Source organism: Ursus maritimus, unplaced genomic scaffold (assembly GCF_017311325.1).
Source record: "Ursus maritimus isolate PB19 unplaced genomic scaffold, ASM1731132v1 scaffold_4, whole genome shotgun sequence".
Taxonomy (NCBI): Eukaryota; Metazoa; Chordata; class Mammalia; order Carnivora; family Ursidae; genus Ursus; species Ursus maritimus.
The window spans coordinates 24,935,024-24,955,112 of NW_024426552.1; the positions used below are offsets into that span (position 1 = coordinate 24,935,024).

The 20,089-nt window shown below is 37.0% G+C and overlaps 2 protein-coding genes across 2 annotated transcripts in view; one reads left to right on the plus strand and one right to left on the minus strand.

The window, feature by feature from the left end:
• The first annotated feature begins 249 nt into the window (after positions 1–249).
• On the plus strand, positions 250–18,813 carry BTG3 (BTG anti-proliferation factor 3). The gene is made up of 5 exons (XM_040621090.1): positions 250–394; positions 4,032–4,210; positions 7,912–8,049; positions 12,845–13,052; positions 18,135–18,813. The coding sequence occupies exons 2-5, from the start codon at positions 4,038–4,040 to the stop codon at positions 18,372–18,374; spliced, it is 759 nt and encodes a 252-aa protein (XP_040477024.1). The 5' UTR covers positions 250–394; positions 4,032–4,037; the 3' UTR covers positions 18,375–18,813.
• Positions 18,814–18,954: 141 nt separating this feature from the next.
• The window catches only part of CXADR (CXADR Ig-like cell adhesion molecule), a 54,367-nt gene continuing 53,232 nt past the window's right edge, over positions 18,955–20,089 (minus strand). The window contains exon 8 of the mRNA XM_040621088.1: positions 18,955–19,322. Coding sequence (XP_040477022.1) covers positions 19,287–19,322 — 36 coding nt within the window. The 3' untranslated portion in view covers positions 18,955–19,286. The remainder of the gene's footprint in view (positions 19,323–20,089) is intronic.

The following is a 20,089-nucleotide window of genomic DNA, read 5'->3' on the forward strand; positions in this document are numbered from 1 at the left end:
GGACTGGCAGGGTCTACGCGCCGTGCGGCCTGGGTCTCGGGGGCGGGCTCTCGGCGAAGCCCCGCCCCTCCGGCTCCTCCCCCCGCCCCCCAAGGCGCGCTTGCCGGTCCCGCGCGGCGCCAACCCTTTCCCGGGTCATCGCCCCTCCTTTCTTCCGGGCCGCGAGCCCCCCGCGCGTCGCCTCAGGGCTGTGCTCGCTCGCGCGCGCGCGCGCTCTGCTGCCTGCCCGCCCTCTCAGCGCGCGCTCGGTCGCCCGACGACGCGGGACCCACACGCTCCGGACTAGGCTCGCTGCGCTCGCTCCCGCCGAGCGCCGGCCCGCTGAGGCGGCGCCCTCGGTTCCCGGCCCGGAGACGGTCGGGACCGCCAAATCTGCGGCCCCAGGGCGGCGGCGGTGAGGAGACGGGGCCGGGGGGGAGGCGGACATGGTGGAGCTGAGGGCACCGGGAGGAGGGTGGTCCCGGCGCCCCTGAGGCCACGTCGAAGGCTCGCGGCAGGCGGCGCGCCGGGGTAGGGGAGGAGTGTGGGATCGAACCGGGTTGCATCGGCCCCGGCCCGGCGCGAAGGAAGGACTATGGACCAAGGCGGGTGGCCCGAGAGCGTTTCCGCGGGACCCTCGGCGGGATGGGGACGGAGGAGACGCCGCCTCGAGACTCCCGCCACGTTTCCACCGCGCGTTACCCTCCGCTCAGGGTGGGCGACAGCCTTGCGCCTACCCACCCCCCATCCGCGTCCGTGCGTTTTCTGGTGCCGGGGACCCGGCTTGCTGTCTGAGGGGGGGGAGGGTCGCGTCCGAGGGGAGCCCCGTCCTGGAATCCGGGGCAACCCGGAGACTGGAATCGACCCGGTGGCAGCGGACCGGCGGGCGAACGGGAAGGCGCACCCTGCGAGGGAGGCTGTTTGGGGGGAGGAGGGGAATGGGGCTCCTCGGCCCTTCCCCCTTAACTCGGGGAAAACCGCGATTGCAGAAGTTGGACGCGCTTGCAGGCCGTTCTTCCCAGAGTGGGTGGAGATGTTTGATGCCTACTCACCTAGCACTCTTAAAACCCAAGCCTGAGTGCTTAGCAGCAGGTTTTGATGGCCTAAAAAGTCCAAGTCCCGGCCCCGTGGGAAATCCCGTCTCCTCAGCGTCCGGAGAGCCCGCTTTGTAACGCCGCTGAGGCTGGGCAGGGGCTCCTCACCCCCACGGCCACGATCCCCGCTTCCTCAACCTTGGGAACGTCTATCAGAAATATTTGTGTCTAGAAACGGTTGCGATTAGCCTTTCGTTACAACACAGGGAAAAGTACAAAGTTATAAACACCTGGAAGGCCGGGCTTGGTTTTCCTTTGGGTTTTACGCACGCCGCTGTGAGCAGAGGAGCCTGTGGAACAAAGTAGAACTTGAGGAGAGCCGCCGCGGTGACTACGTCCCAGATGACGTCACCGTGCGATATTTAAAATGGGAGCTTTTCGCTCCGAGTGTGGGTGGAGGAATTGCGGCTACTTTCTCAAGACGCCTAAGGTCTTATTGGCCCAGCTTGCTTCTAGTTTCTCCCTCTCTGACTTTATAACTCCCTCTTTTACCTTTTGGTACTCCCAGGATTCTAAGTGGTGGGAGTGGGTTAATTTTTCTGCTATTCCAGGCATCATTCCTTCAAACCGGGAGGAAAAAAAAAAGTAATTCCATATGACTCATCTTGTGTTACAAGCAATAACAACCACTAAGTGGTTCTTTCCTTCCTTTCTTTCTTTTATTTTTTGATATGAAACAGAACAAAACAAAAAGGAAAACAAAACCCTAAACTCAGATATGTAGAGCACAGTAGACAAATTTAATGAATGAGGAGAATGGTACAGTTAAGGATTCAGTACTTTTCTTTAGTGTAGTTCCTTGTTTTCTTTGGTGAGATGGAAGCTAATGTAGTTCCATCAGCAAGCAACTTTCATCCCAAACTGTATATTAAATTGCAGTGGGTTTTCTTTTCCATTATAACGTGGTAGAATATAAATATATCTTTATAAAGTGGAAATGGCTCAACATTTTTCTTAGGAGGATGCCTCATAGCAGTTGTGGAAGGCTGGGGTTGTATCTACCTCCACAACTCTTATATGCAACCCAGTTCCTCTTGTCTGGTAGCTGGCCAGAGAAGGTGGATTTGGCATTCTAGGGTTCCAGGAGGAAGGTTTGGGTGTCTTCCCATCCGAGATCAGGGTAGGTATGGCTGCCAGCACGCTTCTCAGATAACTGTAGAGTTTATTTCACAGTGAGATCCGTTGTTTGAATTTGCACAAGGAGTAAAGGAATCATGAGAGACTATAAGAGGCTTGAGAAAACAAATGTGTGAGAACACAAACTATCAGCTAGGTTAGTTGGTTTTTGTACTAAACATAGCAGAAGCTGTATGTCTTTGATAATTGGCTCTCGAAAGGGTGATATTGCTTAGTAAATGCAGCATCTGAATAACTCCAAGTTACTTAAAGCAGCCAAATGAATGAGCTCATCACATAAAGACAGAATATACATCGAAACAATCCTAGGATAAGGTTTTTGCCTTTATGGATTAATCAATGATAAATCAGATCTGCCATTTAAAGAAAGTCTTTCTTGAGGCAATTCCACAGTGCAGCTAAATCTCTGATTATTTCTTTTAGTTTGATTTTTCTTTGGATGACCCTGAATTTCTACTCTCTTAAGTGTTTTGATAGAGCCACTGTTTTGGTCCTATCTTTTAGGTAAATATATCTCTGTTCCTGAAAGAATGCTTATAGAAACTAAATGCTGGATTTTTTTTTCTTTAAACAGCTTTATCATTCAAATAGGATTCACATAGCATACAATTTATACATTTAAAATCTGCATTTCATTAGTTTTAGTATATTCACAAAGTTGCGTAACCATCACCACAGTTAATTTTAGGATATTTTCCTCACCCTAAAAGGAAAACCTGTATTCATTCATTGATGTCTCTCCTTTCCCCCCATCACTTCTGCCCCTAGGCCACTAACCAACTTTCTGTCTATATGGATTTGCCTATTCTGGAAAACTCATAAATGCAGTCATACAATATTTGGTCTTTTGTAACTGGTTTCTTTTTCTTAACACGGTTTGTTCAAGGTTCACCTCTCTTGGGGCGCCTGGGTGGCTCATTCGTTAAGCGTCTGCCTTCGGCTTAGGGTGTGATCCCAGAGTCCTGGGATCGAGCCCCACATCAGGCTTCTCCACTGGGAGCCTGCTTCTTCCTCTCCCACTCCCCCTGCTTGTGTTCGCTCTCTCGCTGGCTCTCTCTCTCTGTGTCAAATAAATAAAATCTTTAAAAAAAAAAAAGGTTCACCTCTCTTGTAGCATGTATCAGTACATCATTCCTCTTTTTGTTGCTGAAGAATATTCCACTGCATGTATATACCACATTTATCTGTCCATCAGTTGACAAATGTCAGTGTCCATCAGTTGGACATTTAGGTGCTCTACTTTTTGGCTCTTACGAATAATGCTATGGACACTTGTGTACACGTTTTTGTGCAGAAATATGTTTTCATTTCTTTTGGGCATATAAGTATGAGTGTAGAATCGATTGGTCTTATGGTAACTCTGTCTAACTTTTTTAAGGAATTACCACTGTTTTCTGTAGTAGCTATACAATATTGTGTTTTAAAGTTCAAATTATTTCACAGAATTTTAAACAAGTTATTGTAGCTAAACATTAACATGTTTAGTAAAAAGTATATAATGGTGTCATTGTAGTGCTTCTCTTTGAGTGATATCTCTAATTTTATTTTAGCCAACAGGAGCAATTTGGTCTGTTCTCTTTACTGAACTTCTTCACAAAGCTTTCTTCACAAAGCTAAGTGATAAGTTCTTAGACAGTATTATAATAAGGTCTTTATGGCCTAAATTAGTGATTATTTGTTCCTTTTTCCAGATATGAGCCAATGAAACACAAGATAAAATTGAAAGAAGGGAGCTGTGAAGGAGGGATATTTTGTAGAGCTTTATCTTCCATTTTTTGCGTTTTGGTTTTTTGAGAAAAACTGTTTTATCTTTCTTTGCAGGGAAAGATGAAGAACGAAATTGCTGCTGTTGTCTTTTTTTTCACAAGGCTAGTTCGAAAACATGACAAGTTGAAAAAAGAGGCAGTTGAGAGGTTTGCTGAGAAATTGACTCTTATACTTCAAGAAAAATACAAAAATCACTGGTATCCAGAAAAACCATCAAAAGGACAGGCCTACAGGTAAAGGATTAGATTGGATAGTTGGATTGGACTAAGATGCTGATAGCTCCTGAAATGAGTGCAAGGCCAGAGGACTGAAGGGTCTCCAGTCCATTTCTTTCACAGTTTAACTGCAAAATACAGAACTCTGGGGTGTCTTTGGTATTTTCTTTCCTTATGCATTTTAAAATACAGGTATTTGTCGATGGAGTCCCACTACCTGGACTTGGGAGGCCCATACTGTCGGCTCATGGGAGTTAGTCTTGTGGTTTGGTTTGGCTTCTGACTGAATGCATTTCTTTTAAGTATCACAGGTACTAGAGGGTTTTCACAATTCTAGAGGACCCCTAAAACTCACCCATAAATGGGCATGGTAAGAGTTGAGAGAAACAAGTCTCTTTGTTTCTACAAATAAATTACATGTTACATGTATTTGGAAAAAGTAAAAGTTTTATGACAAACGAGAACTAAGAATATTAGATACCTAATGCATTGTTGACAGAAATAATTTCATTTTACTATGCATAATTCTTTATGGTAGAAGCCACTGTAACTGTTTTATTGATGGAGGTAACTTATTACAGCCTACAACTGGTAAATATTAGCTCTGCGATTTGAACTCAGGTCTAACTGACCCTAAATTCTTATGGGCTTTTGCACACCACAGTTTGACCACTGCCCTGTCTCTTGAGAGGGAAAGTAACTCTCACTTGCAGCTGTCTTTTTGTATTCTGGTTTATAAGTTACATTTATAGCTTAGAGTAAAGAAGAGCAAGCTTCTGCAAAACATGTTCTGGCATGCTCATTCCCTAGTATTTATGTGATCACTGTGTTGAGAACCTGGGTTCTGCTAAATAACTCAGCTGTCAAACCATGCCCCATTTGTGGAGGTGGCCACAAAAAAATAAAAAGTAGAACAGTTGTGACTACAGAAATTCTTTTATTTATGCATATTGCTGTCCCCAAAGTTTCCTTCTCAAATCAGCACTTCTGTGCTTTGATGTAAAAAGGACTTCCTTTCAGTCACTTAGCTCTTACAAGTACAAGAGTATTCAGGGAGTCTGCAAAGGAAATGAAAATATGATTTGTTTAGTTCTCATTTGCTAAAAGACATAGGTGAGCATGTTTTCTATTGAAAGGGAAAGAGTCAAAGTTATTGATGTATTTTCCTCTTTATTTTTATCTAAGGAGGTTTCCTAGTAAATTGGAAAATGTGATGAATTAAAGTAGAAATGTGGATGTTCCATATAAAGCAGACTAAAGTTATTTTTTATCTTCTCACTTGATTCTCTTTAATTTTTTTCCTGCACATCTTCATTTCTGATACAGTGAAGAGCTTTTGTGAGTTAGAGCTATTGAGGCTTTTTACACTGATGTAATTGACATTGGACAAAGGCTTTTGGAAGTGCCAAACCAACTTTTTACTATTACTGAGAAAAGAAGACACTGTCAAGTAAATGCTTAAAGGTCAGACAGTGTACAGTTTCATTTCCATTAATTCTTAAAACTTGAGGAAAAAAATTAGCTAAACAGGATTAAATTGGCATATGATCAGAAGTATCATTATTGAATCATTTTGAAGCTGTCTTTGAAGTAGAAAACTATTAGACTTAATGGTGGGTTGTTACTATTATAAAAATGAATAGAATATAGGATTAGCCAGTGAGACTCTTGAATCCATAGAGTAGGATAGAAATGTTCTTTTTCTTTTAATGTGTTTATAAATTAAAATTGTTTCTCTACAATATCTACAAATAAGAGGCTTTTGGAGGGCAATTTGGCAATATTACCAAGATCTGTAAAAATACTCCTACTCTTTGAACAGTAAGTCTCCTAAAAATCTATTCAAGAAGTATAATCAGAAATGCAGATAAATATGTATGAATATGGATGTTTCTTACACTTTATAATTGCAAAAAATTGGGAAGAACTGTCAACATTAAGTAAATGATAGACTATTTTTGTGCAGCTTTTAAAATCCTGTTTTTGAAGACTGCTTAATGGATAAGTAGTCACACTATATAGAGTTAAAAAAAACAGCACAAAAATATGTAAGATATGCAAATGAAGCAGTCTCTGAGCATCTTTATTTACATATATATTTTTTAAGCTTAGAGCCTACATCACCCTTATTTTGAATAACGAAAACACATACTTCTAAGATCTATCTCCTTACCTATAACTGCTCTTGTTCCTGGGGCACATGGGACTTTTGAATCAACCTACACAATACTGGAATTTATAAACATAGACCATCTTAAAGAAAGGAATAAATAGTATCTTACATGCTGTAAAATAATTTTTTTATTCTGAATTGCTTACTTGTTAATGGTCATGTTAAGATTAACACAAACAGAATAGGATATTTCATAAAATAGACTTTGGAGTCCAGTGGTCCAGATATATCCCCTGGATTCACCACTTTCTAATTGTGAAGTTAGGCAAGTTACTCAGCTCTGCCTCCTTTCTTTCTTACAATGGGGAAGTGATATCTAACTTACAGGATAATTGTGAAAATAAAAAGAGTTGATACATGTGAAGTACTTAGGAAACTGTCCATTATATAGTAAACCTTCAAAAAGAGTAATTATTACTATTTAGAAATCTGTATTAGCTGTTACTTAATGAGAACTTTTTCACCATTTTAAATGAAAATTGAAATCGAATAATAAAATAATTTTTAAAAAACTTCAAACAGCATGTTGTTCTATTGATGTCATTGTATTTAATGGTATAATTACTATTTGTCAATAAATTTGTATTTTCCATATTTGAGAGCTTTGCATATGAGGAAGAGGTGAAATGACTTAATCTAAACTCACCCAATAAATAAGTACTAAGACTAGTACTAACACCTGGGTTCTCTTGATTGATTTCTTAGTTGTAGAAGCAGTAAATACTTTTATTGTAGCCACCATTTCTGTGTGTAAGCAAAATGCTTACTTTAACATGTATTTTTGAATTCATCCTGGGAGCTATCTTTGAGCATTCCATTAAGTAGATGTGGTATTTCTTAGGTTTAAAAAAATAGAATGGAGGCTCTGTTGGTTGTTTTTTTTTTCCCAGTTATTTTGACAACTTTTTTTTTTTTTTTAATGAAAACCCTTTGGTAACAAATAAATGAGATAAGCCAGTAACACTTTGGGTTATATTTTAATCATAACTATGTGATATGAATGGTTCTGTGTCTTGGACTGATTCTTTATAGAACAATTATAGGTGAGGAAAAGGACACCTTTCTTAACACTATCTGGGATTTATAAGCAAGGAAATGATCAAAACATCACAGGAATTTAAAAGTATTTGAAACATTGGTTAAGGTCTTAATGTTAGTTTTGAGATTTTGTTATATAGTAACTTGGCCTATTAATACTTCTACCTTTAGAGCTCTAAGTAATTTCAAGCAGCTTTAATGCTCCTTAGTCTTTTAATGTACATGTGAAATTGAGTAGTTCCTGGCTAAAATGATGTAAAGCCAGTTCTTGTGATTTCCCTGTGCTCGGACAGATGCCCTCCTCTTTTCACCAGGCGGAGTAGTCTTACTGATAATCGTGCCTCTTTGCCTTCAATTCACATTTATAATGCATTTAGGATAGATATGCTCCTGGGTTCTCCATTAGGGTTTGTTTGTTTTAAATTCACATTAGCAAATACTAATAATATAGCAAGGTTTATGATTAAGACTCAATTAAAGCTACTAACATTACTGCTCTTTGTTGCAGATGCATTCGTGTCAATAAGTTTCAGAGAGTTGATCCTGATGTCCTGAAAGCCTGTGAGAACAGCTGCATCTTATACAGTGATCTAGGCTTACCAAAGGAACTCACTCTGTGGGTGGATCCGTGTGAGGTGTGCTGTCGGTGAGTTCTTGAGTGTGCCAGCTGAACTGATTACCATACTGGAACTGATTTTAGGAAATTCTCTCAGGTCCTGCCTGCTTGTGTGTCTTGATGGCTGGAAGCTATTGTTTGGGCTTTCTTAGTTGTGAATTTTGTAATCCGAAGGTGAAAGATGGTTACATTCCTTTTTTACAGCTAAAGAAACTTAAAAACTTGGTTGGGTAGGGTTTTTCTAGGGCTCTGCCAAAAAGTTTATTATAGACCAAGAAGCAGAATTTAGACACCTAAACTTCTATAGGTCAATTATTGTCTTTCATTGGTGGTACACTTGTCTTTCCCCTCTTCAAATTAGGAAAGAAGTTAAGCCCAAATAGTAGTGGATAATAATAACTTTTGCTTGGTTTCTGTTTCTGTTTGTTTCTACTCTGGCCTCCCTCCCCCTTTTTGATTTTTAAGTGACCAAATGTTATTTTCATGGTTTTATTTTTATAATGGAGATTATTTCTCATCTCCTAATGAGCAGAATTGTAAAAGGTGAGTGTTAGGTATGATAGCTAATTGAATTCCATTCATTCTAAAAAACATTCATTGTGGACCAGGCATTCTTAGTTGCGGGGTTTTAAAAAATGAAAGGACATTCTGCTGTCAGGTTGTTCAAAGCATAATAAGGGAGAAGAAAGAATAAGCAGATTACAGCAGTGTGATTTATGCTGTAATAGAAATACGTACAAAATGCAGTGGTTGGTGGCACAAAGGAGAATTAGAAAAGACTACCTCTGCTGGGAATTAGAAAAGACTACCAAGTGGGTGATGCTAGAGCTGGGTAGGGAAGGATGCAGTTGAATAGATGACAAGGTGGGAAGGACATTTCCAGTCAGGAAAAATAGAATGAGTAGATGCATGGAATCCCCTGCAAGTGATTTCCTACAGCTCTTCCTTTAGGGTATTTCTTTTTGGTTTTAAGTGCATTTCACCTGTTGACTATGGTAGAGATGCTTTTTGATGTAACCCTAATGTATTCCAAAGGTAGTCATAGCCTTTGACCTGATCTCCAACAAGAGAAGTAGAGGCGATGACATGTCACGACAAAAATACATGGTAATTCTCCCACTGAATTATTCTGGGCCACCGTGGAGCTACTTTGATATAAGCTGTTTGTGTAAGCTTCTTGCTTTGGGAAACTTAGACTTGAACTTTAGGTACTAGATTATCCAACAATTCTTTCTCAGTTAGAAAAAAGAAGAGCAAGACATCTCAAGTTTTGGTCCGAAAAGGTCAAACATTTTTAGATTCTGGGACTAATTTAGGACTCCTCTTAGTGTAAGGTCAGACTATATAGACTTTGGACCCTGAACCCCTGCTGAAGACCTCAGTATATAAGAAATAGCTATTACAAAGTTACCATATTGAATTGCTTACTTTATTAGGCCTGCACTTAGATCCTGATTCACTCTTATTTAACACACAGTTCTTTAAGTTAGTTATGTAGTTTTTGAGCCATAAAAAATTATAAGCAGTGTTCGAAAGGGGCTTTTTCATGTAATTATAAAGCTACCGAAAGATTATCATATAGTCTTATATGGAGGTGGGAGCAAAAAAGCTAAAGAATTGGCAAAATTATTATCACCCAGTCAAATAATGAGTATTTAATACGACGATCTTAAATCATTAGGGAAATGTTTCTATGTTCAAAGATGCTGAGAAGTTGTAAGAAATTGTATAAACATTTTGGACATATTTATTTGAAATGGCTTAAACTAAATCTTGGCACCTAAAGATAAAAGCTTTAGTTAAATAGACATTCTACTTAGGTGGATTGTTCATTAATTAATGATTCCAGATAATGAAAAATTATTGTGCTTTCATCTTGTTAATATATGAAAATCTTTGCATTCAGTAGCCTTTTAATAATTTTACGTACAATTAAAATTTTGCCAAAAATTGGCTGTGATGTGATATTTTTTCACAGCTAATAGAAATCACCTTCAGAATGGAAGGTACTCATTCTGTGACAGTAGAATTCCAAAGAAAGACATGCTAGCGATCGAGTAGAGGTGATTGCTGTAAGTTAATAGAGGAGATTGCAGTATTGATTAGTGCTTTGGGACCAAAACTGTAAAGATAGATATTCTGAAAATTAAAATAAAGCTGACCCAGCACTTATATAATTGAACAAATATCTGAGAGTCATTAATAATAATAACTCATTGGTACACTAGAGACTAAGCTTATAAAAAAATTGAAATGCACTCAAGGGAACATTCTTCATAGTATGACTGAGTTATTCCATCAGGATAAAATACTGGAAGTGTACAAAGAGTGTTACATAGTTAGGTTATCATTTAGTGAACTTTGTGAGGTGATACAGAATAGATAACAGATCCTTCCTATAAAGAGATGCCTGAGAATGGCTCACAGCTTTATCTCTCCAACATATTGTATACCTTTTTTTTGGAATTTCTATAATCCCTTTCCTGATATAAAGCATTAGATACTATTGATATGTTTCAAGTTAACTAAATTGGACTTAATGTTTTAGCAGTGTGCGATTGAAAAATGGAAAGTTTAAAAGTTATCCATTACTAATTCTGTGACATTAACGGCACACTCTAATGTTACAGTAGTACAGTAAACCGCTTCACTTACATGAAGAGAATTCTCATACCAAAATACTAGAAAGGGAAAGATGCAGAACCGTATTAAACTTGGCATGTCAGGCCACAATGGAAATTTACCATTGCTAAAACTCTGTGCTACTTGAAATTATAGTACAAAAGTTTTATGTTGTGAAGAACTTGCCTAACTGCTCAGACATCTTGTACTAGGAAGAATCATTAGCTGAAGACCAATCAGTATCCAGCCAGTTCCAGCTTTCTTGCCCAGCAGATAGGAAACTGTGGCCTGGTGACATTAAATGACTTGCTCCTTGTAATGGAGCTAGTTAGTGGGGAGAGCTGGAACCAGGAACTTGTTCAGTGCTCTTTCCACCATCTGTAGCAACTCCTTTTATGAGATGAACTGAAAAAGAATAGAAAAGGGAGTTATGTCCCATATTTAGGTAGCATTTATGGCTCCAATCAGCCTGTGTGAGAATGAGAATGGAAGACAGCACAGCTGTATAAAGAAGTAGAACTCGGAGCACCTGGGTGGTTCAGTCAGTTAGGCATCTGCCTTCAGCTCAGGTCATGATCCTGGAGTTCTGGGATCGAGCCCCACATCAGCCTCCCTGGTCAGTGGGGAGTCTGCTTCTCCCTCTGCCCCTCACCTTGCTCATGCTCTCACTCTCTCTTTCAAATAAGTAAATAAAATCTTAAAAAAAAAAAAGAAGTAGAACTCACGAGGCTACATGATTTCCTTAAAACTTTCAAAGGCTTTATTGCAGTTTGGTCTTTTACTTTATTATACATATCCCGATTCAGAAATAATTTGAGACAAGACTTACCTCAAAATGAAATTAATTGACATAGTTATTATTAACCCTGTTTTTCTATCAAGGTTGTTTTTGGTTTTTTAAGCTTAAAATCACTTTGTCTCTCTAATTACATATTGTTTAGGAACTGCTTAAGAATTCATTTGCTTTGTCCTAACACTAGAAATTGCTTCCTAGTGTGTATGGTGTACAGTCTATTCAAATAGATTTGTGGGTTTCTCCTATTCTCCAAATGAAAACAAGTTTTATGTGGCACCTTGGTGGCTCAGTTGGTTAAGTATCCAACTCTTGATTTCAGCTCAGGCCATGATCTTGGGGGCCTGAGATCAAGCCTGTGTTGGGCTCCATGCTAGGTGTGGAGCCTGCTTAAGATTCTCTCTCCCTCTCTCCCCCCCAACCCCCTTCACCTCTTGTCTGCATTCTCTCTCTCTCTCTCTCTCAAAAAAAAAAAAAAAAAAACTGCTAGTTTTACTATTCATTATGCTATCTTGCTTCATTGCAGAATTTATTTTCCTTTTTTTTTTTTTAAGTAGCCAAGAGCCAAAGTTACATATTCTAACTCCCCCTCCAAAAAAAAAAAAAAAAAAAAAACTGCTAGTTTTACTATTCATTATGCTATCTTGCTTCATTGCAGAATTTATTTTCCTTTTTTTTTTTTTAAGTAGCCAAGAGCCAAAGTTACATATTCTAACAATTATTTTTCTAGCTCAAGGCTCTAAAAATATTTTGGCAGGATTAAAAGGTTCATTTTACTTTTTTAAAAAAAAATTAAGATGAGAAGTGAGAAGTTTCCCTAGGAATCTCCATGAGGTAAGCAATATAATTCAAGCAAAACCCCTTTATTTTCAACACTTGTTTGTTTTCAGTTGCTTCAGTTCTCATTTTTGTCAGTGTAGATATAGAACCCAGGCCCCTTTTTAATTTAATTCATGGTAAAAGTAAATCTCAAAGGAAATGTCTAGTTGATTTGTGACTTGAATTACTAGTATCTACATTACAGTGGTTAGTTAAAAATACATTAGCAAGTTTTACTGTACAGCCAGTTTAATGGTATATACAAAAATGTAATCAAAACAGTGAATTTCTCTTTAGTGTTTTAAACAACTATTTTTGTTAGTGGCAGTAGGAAAGAAAATTGGGAAAGAGAATGGAATCACTTTTATTTGTACTTAAATAAGCCAGAGGTAGAAAATCATGGTCTGCCTATTGGCATGGAATTTGGGTTAAGATACTGTATATGTAGGGTTATGTTCTGGGAGGTTCCTCCTTTGCTTTGGACTAGTAGCATGTCCAAGCCTGTTTGATTGTTTATATGGACAAACAATTTCTTGATTTTGTTGATGGTACTTCAAGGTTTGTGAGTTTGTTTGTTCGTTTAATCCTTAGGTATGGAGAGAAAAATAATGCATTCATTGTTGCCAGCTTTGAAAATGAGGATGAGAACAAGGATGAAATCTCCAAGAAAGTTACCCGGGCCCTTGATAAGGTTACCTCTGATTATCATTCAGGATCCTCTTCTTCAGATGAAGAAACAAGTAAGGAAGTAGAAGTGAAACCCAGTTCGGTGACTGCGACCCCAAGCCCTGTGTACCAGGTAACCATGGAATGGCTGTCTATTAAAGGTTGTGAGCAGGGCTTGTCAGGTCATTCCAGGTAGTCCTGCTCATGTTCCCTAGGGTTTCTGATTTGAGGTTTTGAGTGCCAGTCTTTTCCACATAAAAGGAAGCTGTTCCTTTGAGATGTAAATGGCATCCTGAGTCACTTTATCAAGGGTCTGCTTTACTACTCAATTCAGTAGGATAAAGATATTTTATTTATTTATGTATTTATGTATTTATTTATGACAAGTATATTTTAAAAGATGCAGGAAAGACTAGAAAAAAATCACAGTGATAAAACATTCCTGATATTTTTAAAATCTTTATTAAAAAGTAGGTATTCAGTTTTTGTAGTCGTCGACACTTCTAATTCATACCATTAGGTTTAACTTTCTTTTCTCCATGATTAAAGAGAAACTTCTGAATTATATATGAGTTAATTTTTCATTCAGGTCAGAACAATATCTCCTTTACTTCAGCAGTTAAGTTATAGCAACCATGCATGCACTTACAAATTTGTTCACTTATTTATTATTTATACCCCACATACCAAAGAATATTTAATATACTTTAAAAAATTCTCAATACAGTAATAATCTTCGACAGAAAAGATATTTCAAAAAAGTTTAAAGAAATCTTTTGAATTGAGCCTTATTCTGTACATGTACTTTTCTCTAATTTTGAGTATATTTTAAAATATACCTATTTTTATTAATTTGGCCTTAATTAGACATAATGAAACATAACAGGCTCATGGTAGGGTTGGATTTGGGCTACAATAAGAATTTAAACAATGAGTAAGAAATCAGTTTTGAGTATGAGAACCTAAATCTTTAAATTCATCATACATTTATATAATGAACATGCTTTCAGTATAACTTAATTTTTCATTTCTCTTTTTTCATTTGTTGAATTATCCTTCTAGGCTTATGAGGAAGATTAGTTCTTAGGATTATCATTTTTAGGGATATATGTCTATATGCATATTGTAAGATAACATGCACTTGCTTTAACAACTTCAAACAGTGTAAAAAAGTATAATAATGACCAAGTCCTCCCTCACCCCCCCACAACCACCAGTCCTGTACCTTTCAATGGAAGTATTCATTACCAGTTATTTTTGTATTCTTCCTGAGAGATTCCCTATATAGATAAGTAAACATAATATTTGTATTTCAGGGATCATGTTTAAGACTTGTGTCATAAGTTCTGGGCTGCTTTTCCTCTGTGTGATGTATTATATACTCTAAATTACTATTGTTAAATTGCCTGGAATTCATTCATATATGGCAATTTTATATCAGATTTTTGTTGTTATTCAGCAAAGCAAGAAAGTCTTAAATTGAATTGATTGCTGCTGATATTTTACAAGTAAATTGACCTTTAATTTTTAGATTTTCCTTTTAAATTGCATTTATTTCCCCTCATGTTGAGAAACTGTTAGGATAAAATTATAACAAAGGCATGGAAATTGAAATGTCTTTTGTGTGCTTTTAAAATAAAACATTTTTCCTTGACATTATATTCACCAACAAAACATTTCATGACAGAGAAGCATGGCTTGTTAAAAGCTATTGTGTAGAAAGCTGGTGCAAGTGGCCCACTTTAATCTTTTCTTCCTATCCATGTTTTCATCTTGAACCTGGCATTGCTAAAAAGGTTTAAAAAGGGGGCTTATCAGAATAAGGATACAAAGTTCCTAGCTTGGGATCTTTGTTCTTTTAGGAGTCTGTTTTTTGTAAAGGTACCCCCAGAGATTCTTAATGAAGAAGTTAAAAGTACCCCCAGATATTACTAATTAAGAAGTAAAGATTGTCATTTCTCCCCAAATTGATACATAGATTCAACTCAGTATCAATCAAAATCCCAACAAGATCTTTCTAGAAAATGACAAATTGATTCTAAAATTTATAAAAAGGAGAATCAAGTTAGAGGCCTCACACTTACATAAAGCTATTATGTCTATCAAGACAGTGTGGTAAAGATTTAAAGACACAAATGTATTAATGGAACGAAATAGACCCAGAAACAGACATACATATGTAGTCTTTTTTTTTTTTTTAAGGAAAGTGTCAAAGCAGTTCAATAGGGAAAGTCTTCAAGAACTGGTACTAAAACAATTAGATACTCTATATAGGAAAAAAACAAACCTAACTGCTGCTTGACTGTATATACAAAAAATTTGAGATGGGTCATAGACCTAAACATAAAAGCTAACTCTGAGACTTTCAGAAGAAAATATTGAGAGATATCTTTATTATTTGAGATAAACAAAGATTTCTTCCAGGGGATACAAAAAACACAAGAAAAGAACTTGATAAATTTGACTTCATCAAAATTTAAAATCTTTGCTCATCAAAACAAACCATTAAGAAAATGAATGGGCAAAGCATAGACTGGAACAAAATATTCTCAATACATACATCAAAGGACTTGTTTCCGGAATATACTTTATAAATCATTCCTATAAATCAATAATAAAAAACAAACGACCCAATTAAAAATAATGGGCAGAAGATGTGAATAAACACTGTACAAAAGAAGTTATATAAATGTCCAGTAAACACATGAAAAGGTGCTTAACCTTATTTGTCATCTGGGAAATGCAAATTAAAACCACAATGAAACACTACTTCTTCCAGAATGGCTAAAATTAAAGTCCAACACCACCGGCTGTTGGCAAGGATGTGAAATAGTTGGATTCATAACTGTTGGTGGGAGTATAAAATGGTACCACCACTTTGGAAAACTCTGGCACTTGTTAAGTATGCATCTACCCTATTACCCAACAATTACACTCTTACATATTTAACAAGAGAAATTAAATATTTACAAAGTCATGTATTAGAATGTTTGTAGCAGCTTTTTTCATGATAGTAAAATGGAAAACAACCAAAAATGTCCATTAACACGTAAATGGGAGAAAAATTGTGAGGTTATTCACACAGTAGAATAATAGCAATAAAACAGGATGAACTAATAATAGACACAATATGGAAAGACCTGAAAAACATTTGACTGAGGAAGGAATTTTGCCACACACAAAAGAATACATGCTAGAAGATTCTATTTATATGAGGTTCACTAACAGGGAAAACTCAGTCTGGTGCTGGAAATTAGAACAGTGGCTGCTTGTGGGGTGTGAGGATTATCTGGAAAGGGTAATATAAGCTCCTGAATTCTGTCTTCTTTCTGAAAGGGTTTTTTTTTTTTTTTTTAATGTTTTATTTTTAAGTAATCGGTACACCCAAAGTGGGGCTTGAACTCCAGCCCTGAGATCAAAAGGCACATCCTCCTCTCACTGAGCTAGGCAGGCATCCCTTCTTTCTGACAGTTTTAAAACCTTTTCAGCATCCCAGTATAAAAAGAAATGAAAACATTTCATTTTGCTACCTGTTTGTAGTATAGGTCAATTACTAGTTGGAACTCTAAAGTCTTCCTTATTTCATTATTTTATATAATCAAGAATTAACTATACTAAGGTTATTCATTGAAGCATTGTTATATTTGTTGTGCATTGTTTTTTAATAGTAAAACACTGAAAACAGCCTAAATATTCCATCACTAGGACACTAGTTAATTTGGTTACGGCATAGTCATTGCATTACATCTAGCTGTAAAATAATGAAAAAGGACTTTATGTGTTGATATGAATGTCTCCGAAATGTGTTTATCAAGTGCAAAAGGAGTAAAGAAAATTGTATGTGTGTTTTTTAAAATGAGTGTATAGATGTACACCTGAGTATAAGCATGAAATATTTCTAAGGGTATACACAAAAAAAATAATTAGTGTCAGTTGCCTCTGAGAGGGTAAGTGGGGTAGCTGGTAATCAGATAAAGAGGGACTTTGTACTGTATATGCTTTTATACCTTTTGTATTTTCTATGATATGAATACAATTTTATACAGAATATAAATTTTAAAATACCTGTACTAAAAAGAGCAGATTAGAAATCAGAATTCAGGACCGCTACGGACCTCCACCAGAGTTTCCTTTGGCTTCGCCCTGCCCAGGCATAGTTCACCATCTTTTGGATCCTAACACACAGCAACATGGACTGGAGGAGATACGCTAAGTGAAATAAGTCAAGCAGAGAAAGACAATTATCATATGGTTTCACTCATTTATGGAACATAAGAAATAGGAAGATCGGTAGGAGAAGGAAGGGAAGAATGAAGGGGGGTAAACAGAAGGGGGAATGAACCATGAGAGACTGTGGACTCTGGGAAACAAACTAAGGGTTTCAGAGGGGAGGGGGGTGGGGGAGTGGGATAGGTCGGTGATGGGTATTAAGGAGGGCACATATTGCATGGTGCACTGGGTGTTCTACATAAATAATGAATCATGGAACATTGCATCAAAAACTGGGGATGTACTGTATGGTGACTAATACAACAAAATAAAAATCATAAAATAAAAATCAGAATTCAGAAACTCATAGTCATAAGGTATAGCATTCTGAGTAGGGGGGTCCAAAACTGCTGATAACTTTTTGAGTAATGTGAATTTGATGTCCCATTTAACTTAGGGGATAATCTAAGACTTTTGTTCCTAAACACAAACTGGCTACATCAGAATCACCTACATTTTGGTCAGAATAGCTGGCCTCTGTTTCTAAAATTTTGTTATTCTTACCGTTCAGTAGACCAGGGCTAGGGCATGAATATTTTGTGTTTTAAAAGCTTTTTACGTGACTCCTTATTAATTAGCCAGCTCTGGAAACCACTGGTCTAAGGATGTGTCCTAAAAGAACAAACACATAATCTGTCCTTTCAAGCTTCCATTCATTTCTGTTTTGATCTTTTCTGGTTGTTTTATTTATTTATTTTTGGTTGTTTTAGAGTGCTGTTTTGAGTTTATTCATTTTCATTCATTCAGAAAACTAATCAGTCACCTATTACACATGAAGTTTTTAACATATTTAGATCTGACCGCCACTTAGACCTACTCTTAAGGGTATGGGTGAGTGATTTTGTTTCTGTTTAATGGGTAATCTGGAAATTCACCATGTTTTTGTTTTTACATAATGTGACTATTTTTTCCTTTGAATTAACTTACTGTTTTCTCTTTCATGCAGATTTCAGAATTGATATTCCCGCCTCTTCCAATGTGGCACCCTTTGCCCAGAAAAAAGCCAGGAATGTACCGAGGGAATGGTCATCAGAATCACTACCCTCCTCCTATTCCATTCGGTTATCCAAATCAGGGAAGAAAGAATAAACCATATCGCCCAATTCCAGTAACATGGGTACCTCCTCCTGGAATGCATTGTGACCGGAATCACTGGATTAATCCTCACATGTTAGCACCTCACTAGCTGCTTTTGATTCTGTTGGTGTCAGTGTTGAGAGAAGGTAGAATAAGCCTGACCACATTAAAAGTTAAAAGTTGATACTCCTAGTAGTAAAGTTAGATGGGTCAAACCATCAAACTTATTTTTATAGAAAAGTTATTGATAATAATCTTTCTTAAAAAATATATATGCACTTTAGATATATTGATATAGTTTGAGAAACTTTATTAAAGTTAGTCAAGTGCCTGAGTTTTTAATATTGGACTTGAGTATTTATATATTGTGCATCAACTCTGTTGGATACGAGAACACTGTAGCAACAGACGATCTGTTCTAGCACCTTTGAGCATTTACTTTATGGAGAGTATGTAAGTTATTTATACACAAGGAAATCTATTTTATGTCATTGTTTAGAAGAATTGCGTGAAATCATGTAGTTGCAAATAAAAAGTAGTTTGAGGCATGACAACGTGTGCTTCTTTTGTGTGCATTAAAAAAGGGAGAAATAGCAAAGGGGATTATTTCACTTTAATGTGTTTAAATATTTAGCAAAGAAAAAATGATGTAAGAATTTAAATTTTTCTTTAAAAAAATCAACTTTTTTTATTAACCATAACTTTCTCTAAGGCAACCATACCAAAATGTGCATATAAAAGTCTACAGTTTATTAGTAGTACTAATTGAAAATATAAATACAATAAAACATCTTTCAGCCATCAAATTGCTATAGCTAGGATTTTCCTAAGCAAGAGTTTAGCCTGTATTAATTTTGATGTGTCATCTGACTTAGATGCCTAATGCCACTGCATAAAGCAGAAATGTTCTTAAATCTCTATTCTTGTGCTTTTTTTCAACACATGAAAGTCTTTAATAGATGTCTGAAATAAAGCCAAATAGTACAGTACTTCATTCAGATTCTTCAGTAGTCCTTCATATTTATACCACCGTAATGCCATCAGTCTTGTACTTGAACTACAAAAAGAGAGAAAGAGATATAAGAATTTGATTTTTTTCCCAAAAATTAATTAAAAAAGAAGTTAGTTTCTCCTGTTACCCACATCTTTAAATTTCTAGTCATAAATTATTTGACTTAGAAAAATCACAGCTTGCTAATAAATCATTAGAAGGCCTTGGCTGTTCCAAATATTCCTGTTGTCATTTTTTCTGATAAATTCTATTTAAGTATAAGGTACCAGAGAAGTGCAGAAATCATAAAGATGCATATAGCCCAAAGGTTTGAAAATACGTGGAATTTAAATTCTGCAACCTCAACAGGAAACTTGTTTTTATTTATTTTTTTAATTTTTTAAAAAGATTTTATTTATGTATTTGACAGAGAGAGACAGCCAGCGAGAGAGGGAACACAAGCAGGGGGAGTGGGAGAGGAAGAAGCAGGCTCATAGTGGAAGAGCCTGATGTGGGGCTCGATCCCAGAACGCTGGGATCACGCCCTGAGCCGAAGGCAGACGCTTAACGACTGCACCACCCAGGTGCCCCAGGAAACTTGTTTTTAAACCTTAGGGACTTTCCTAGTTTTAATATTATCTTTGATAAACTATATATATCTTTTAATATATTTCTAAGCCATGATAACCTTTTTTCCTGAAATATATAATCAATGCCTATTCAAATGAGCATATTTTTCTAGGTATCGCAGGAAGTTTAGTTTTACTTAAGTTTGAAAATTTTCTTAACATTTTGAGAGTTTTGTGTGATAATGGCAGATTGTGTGCAGTTGT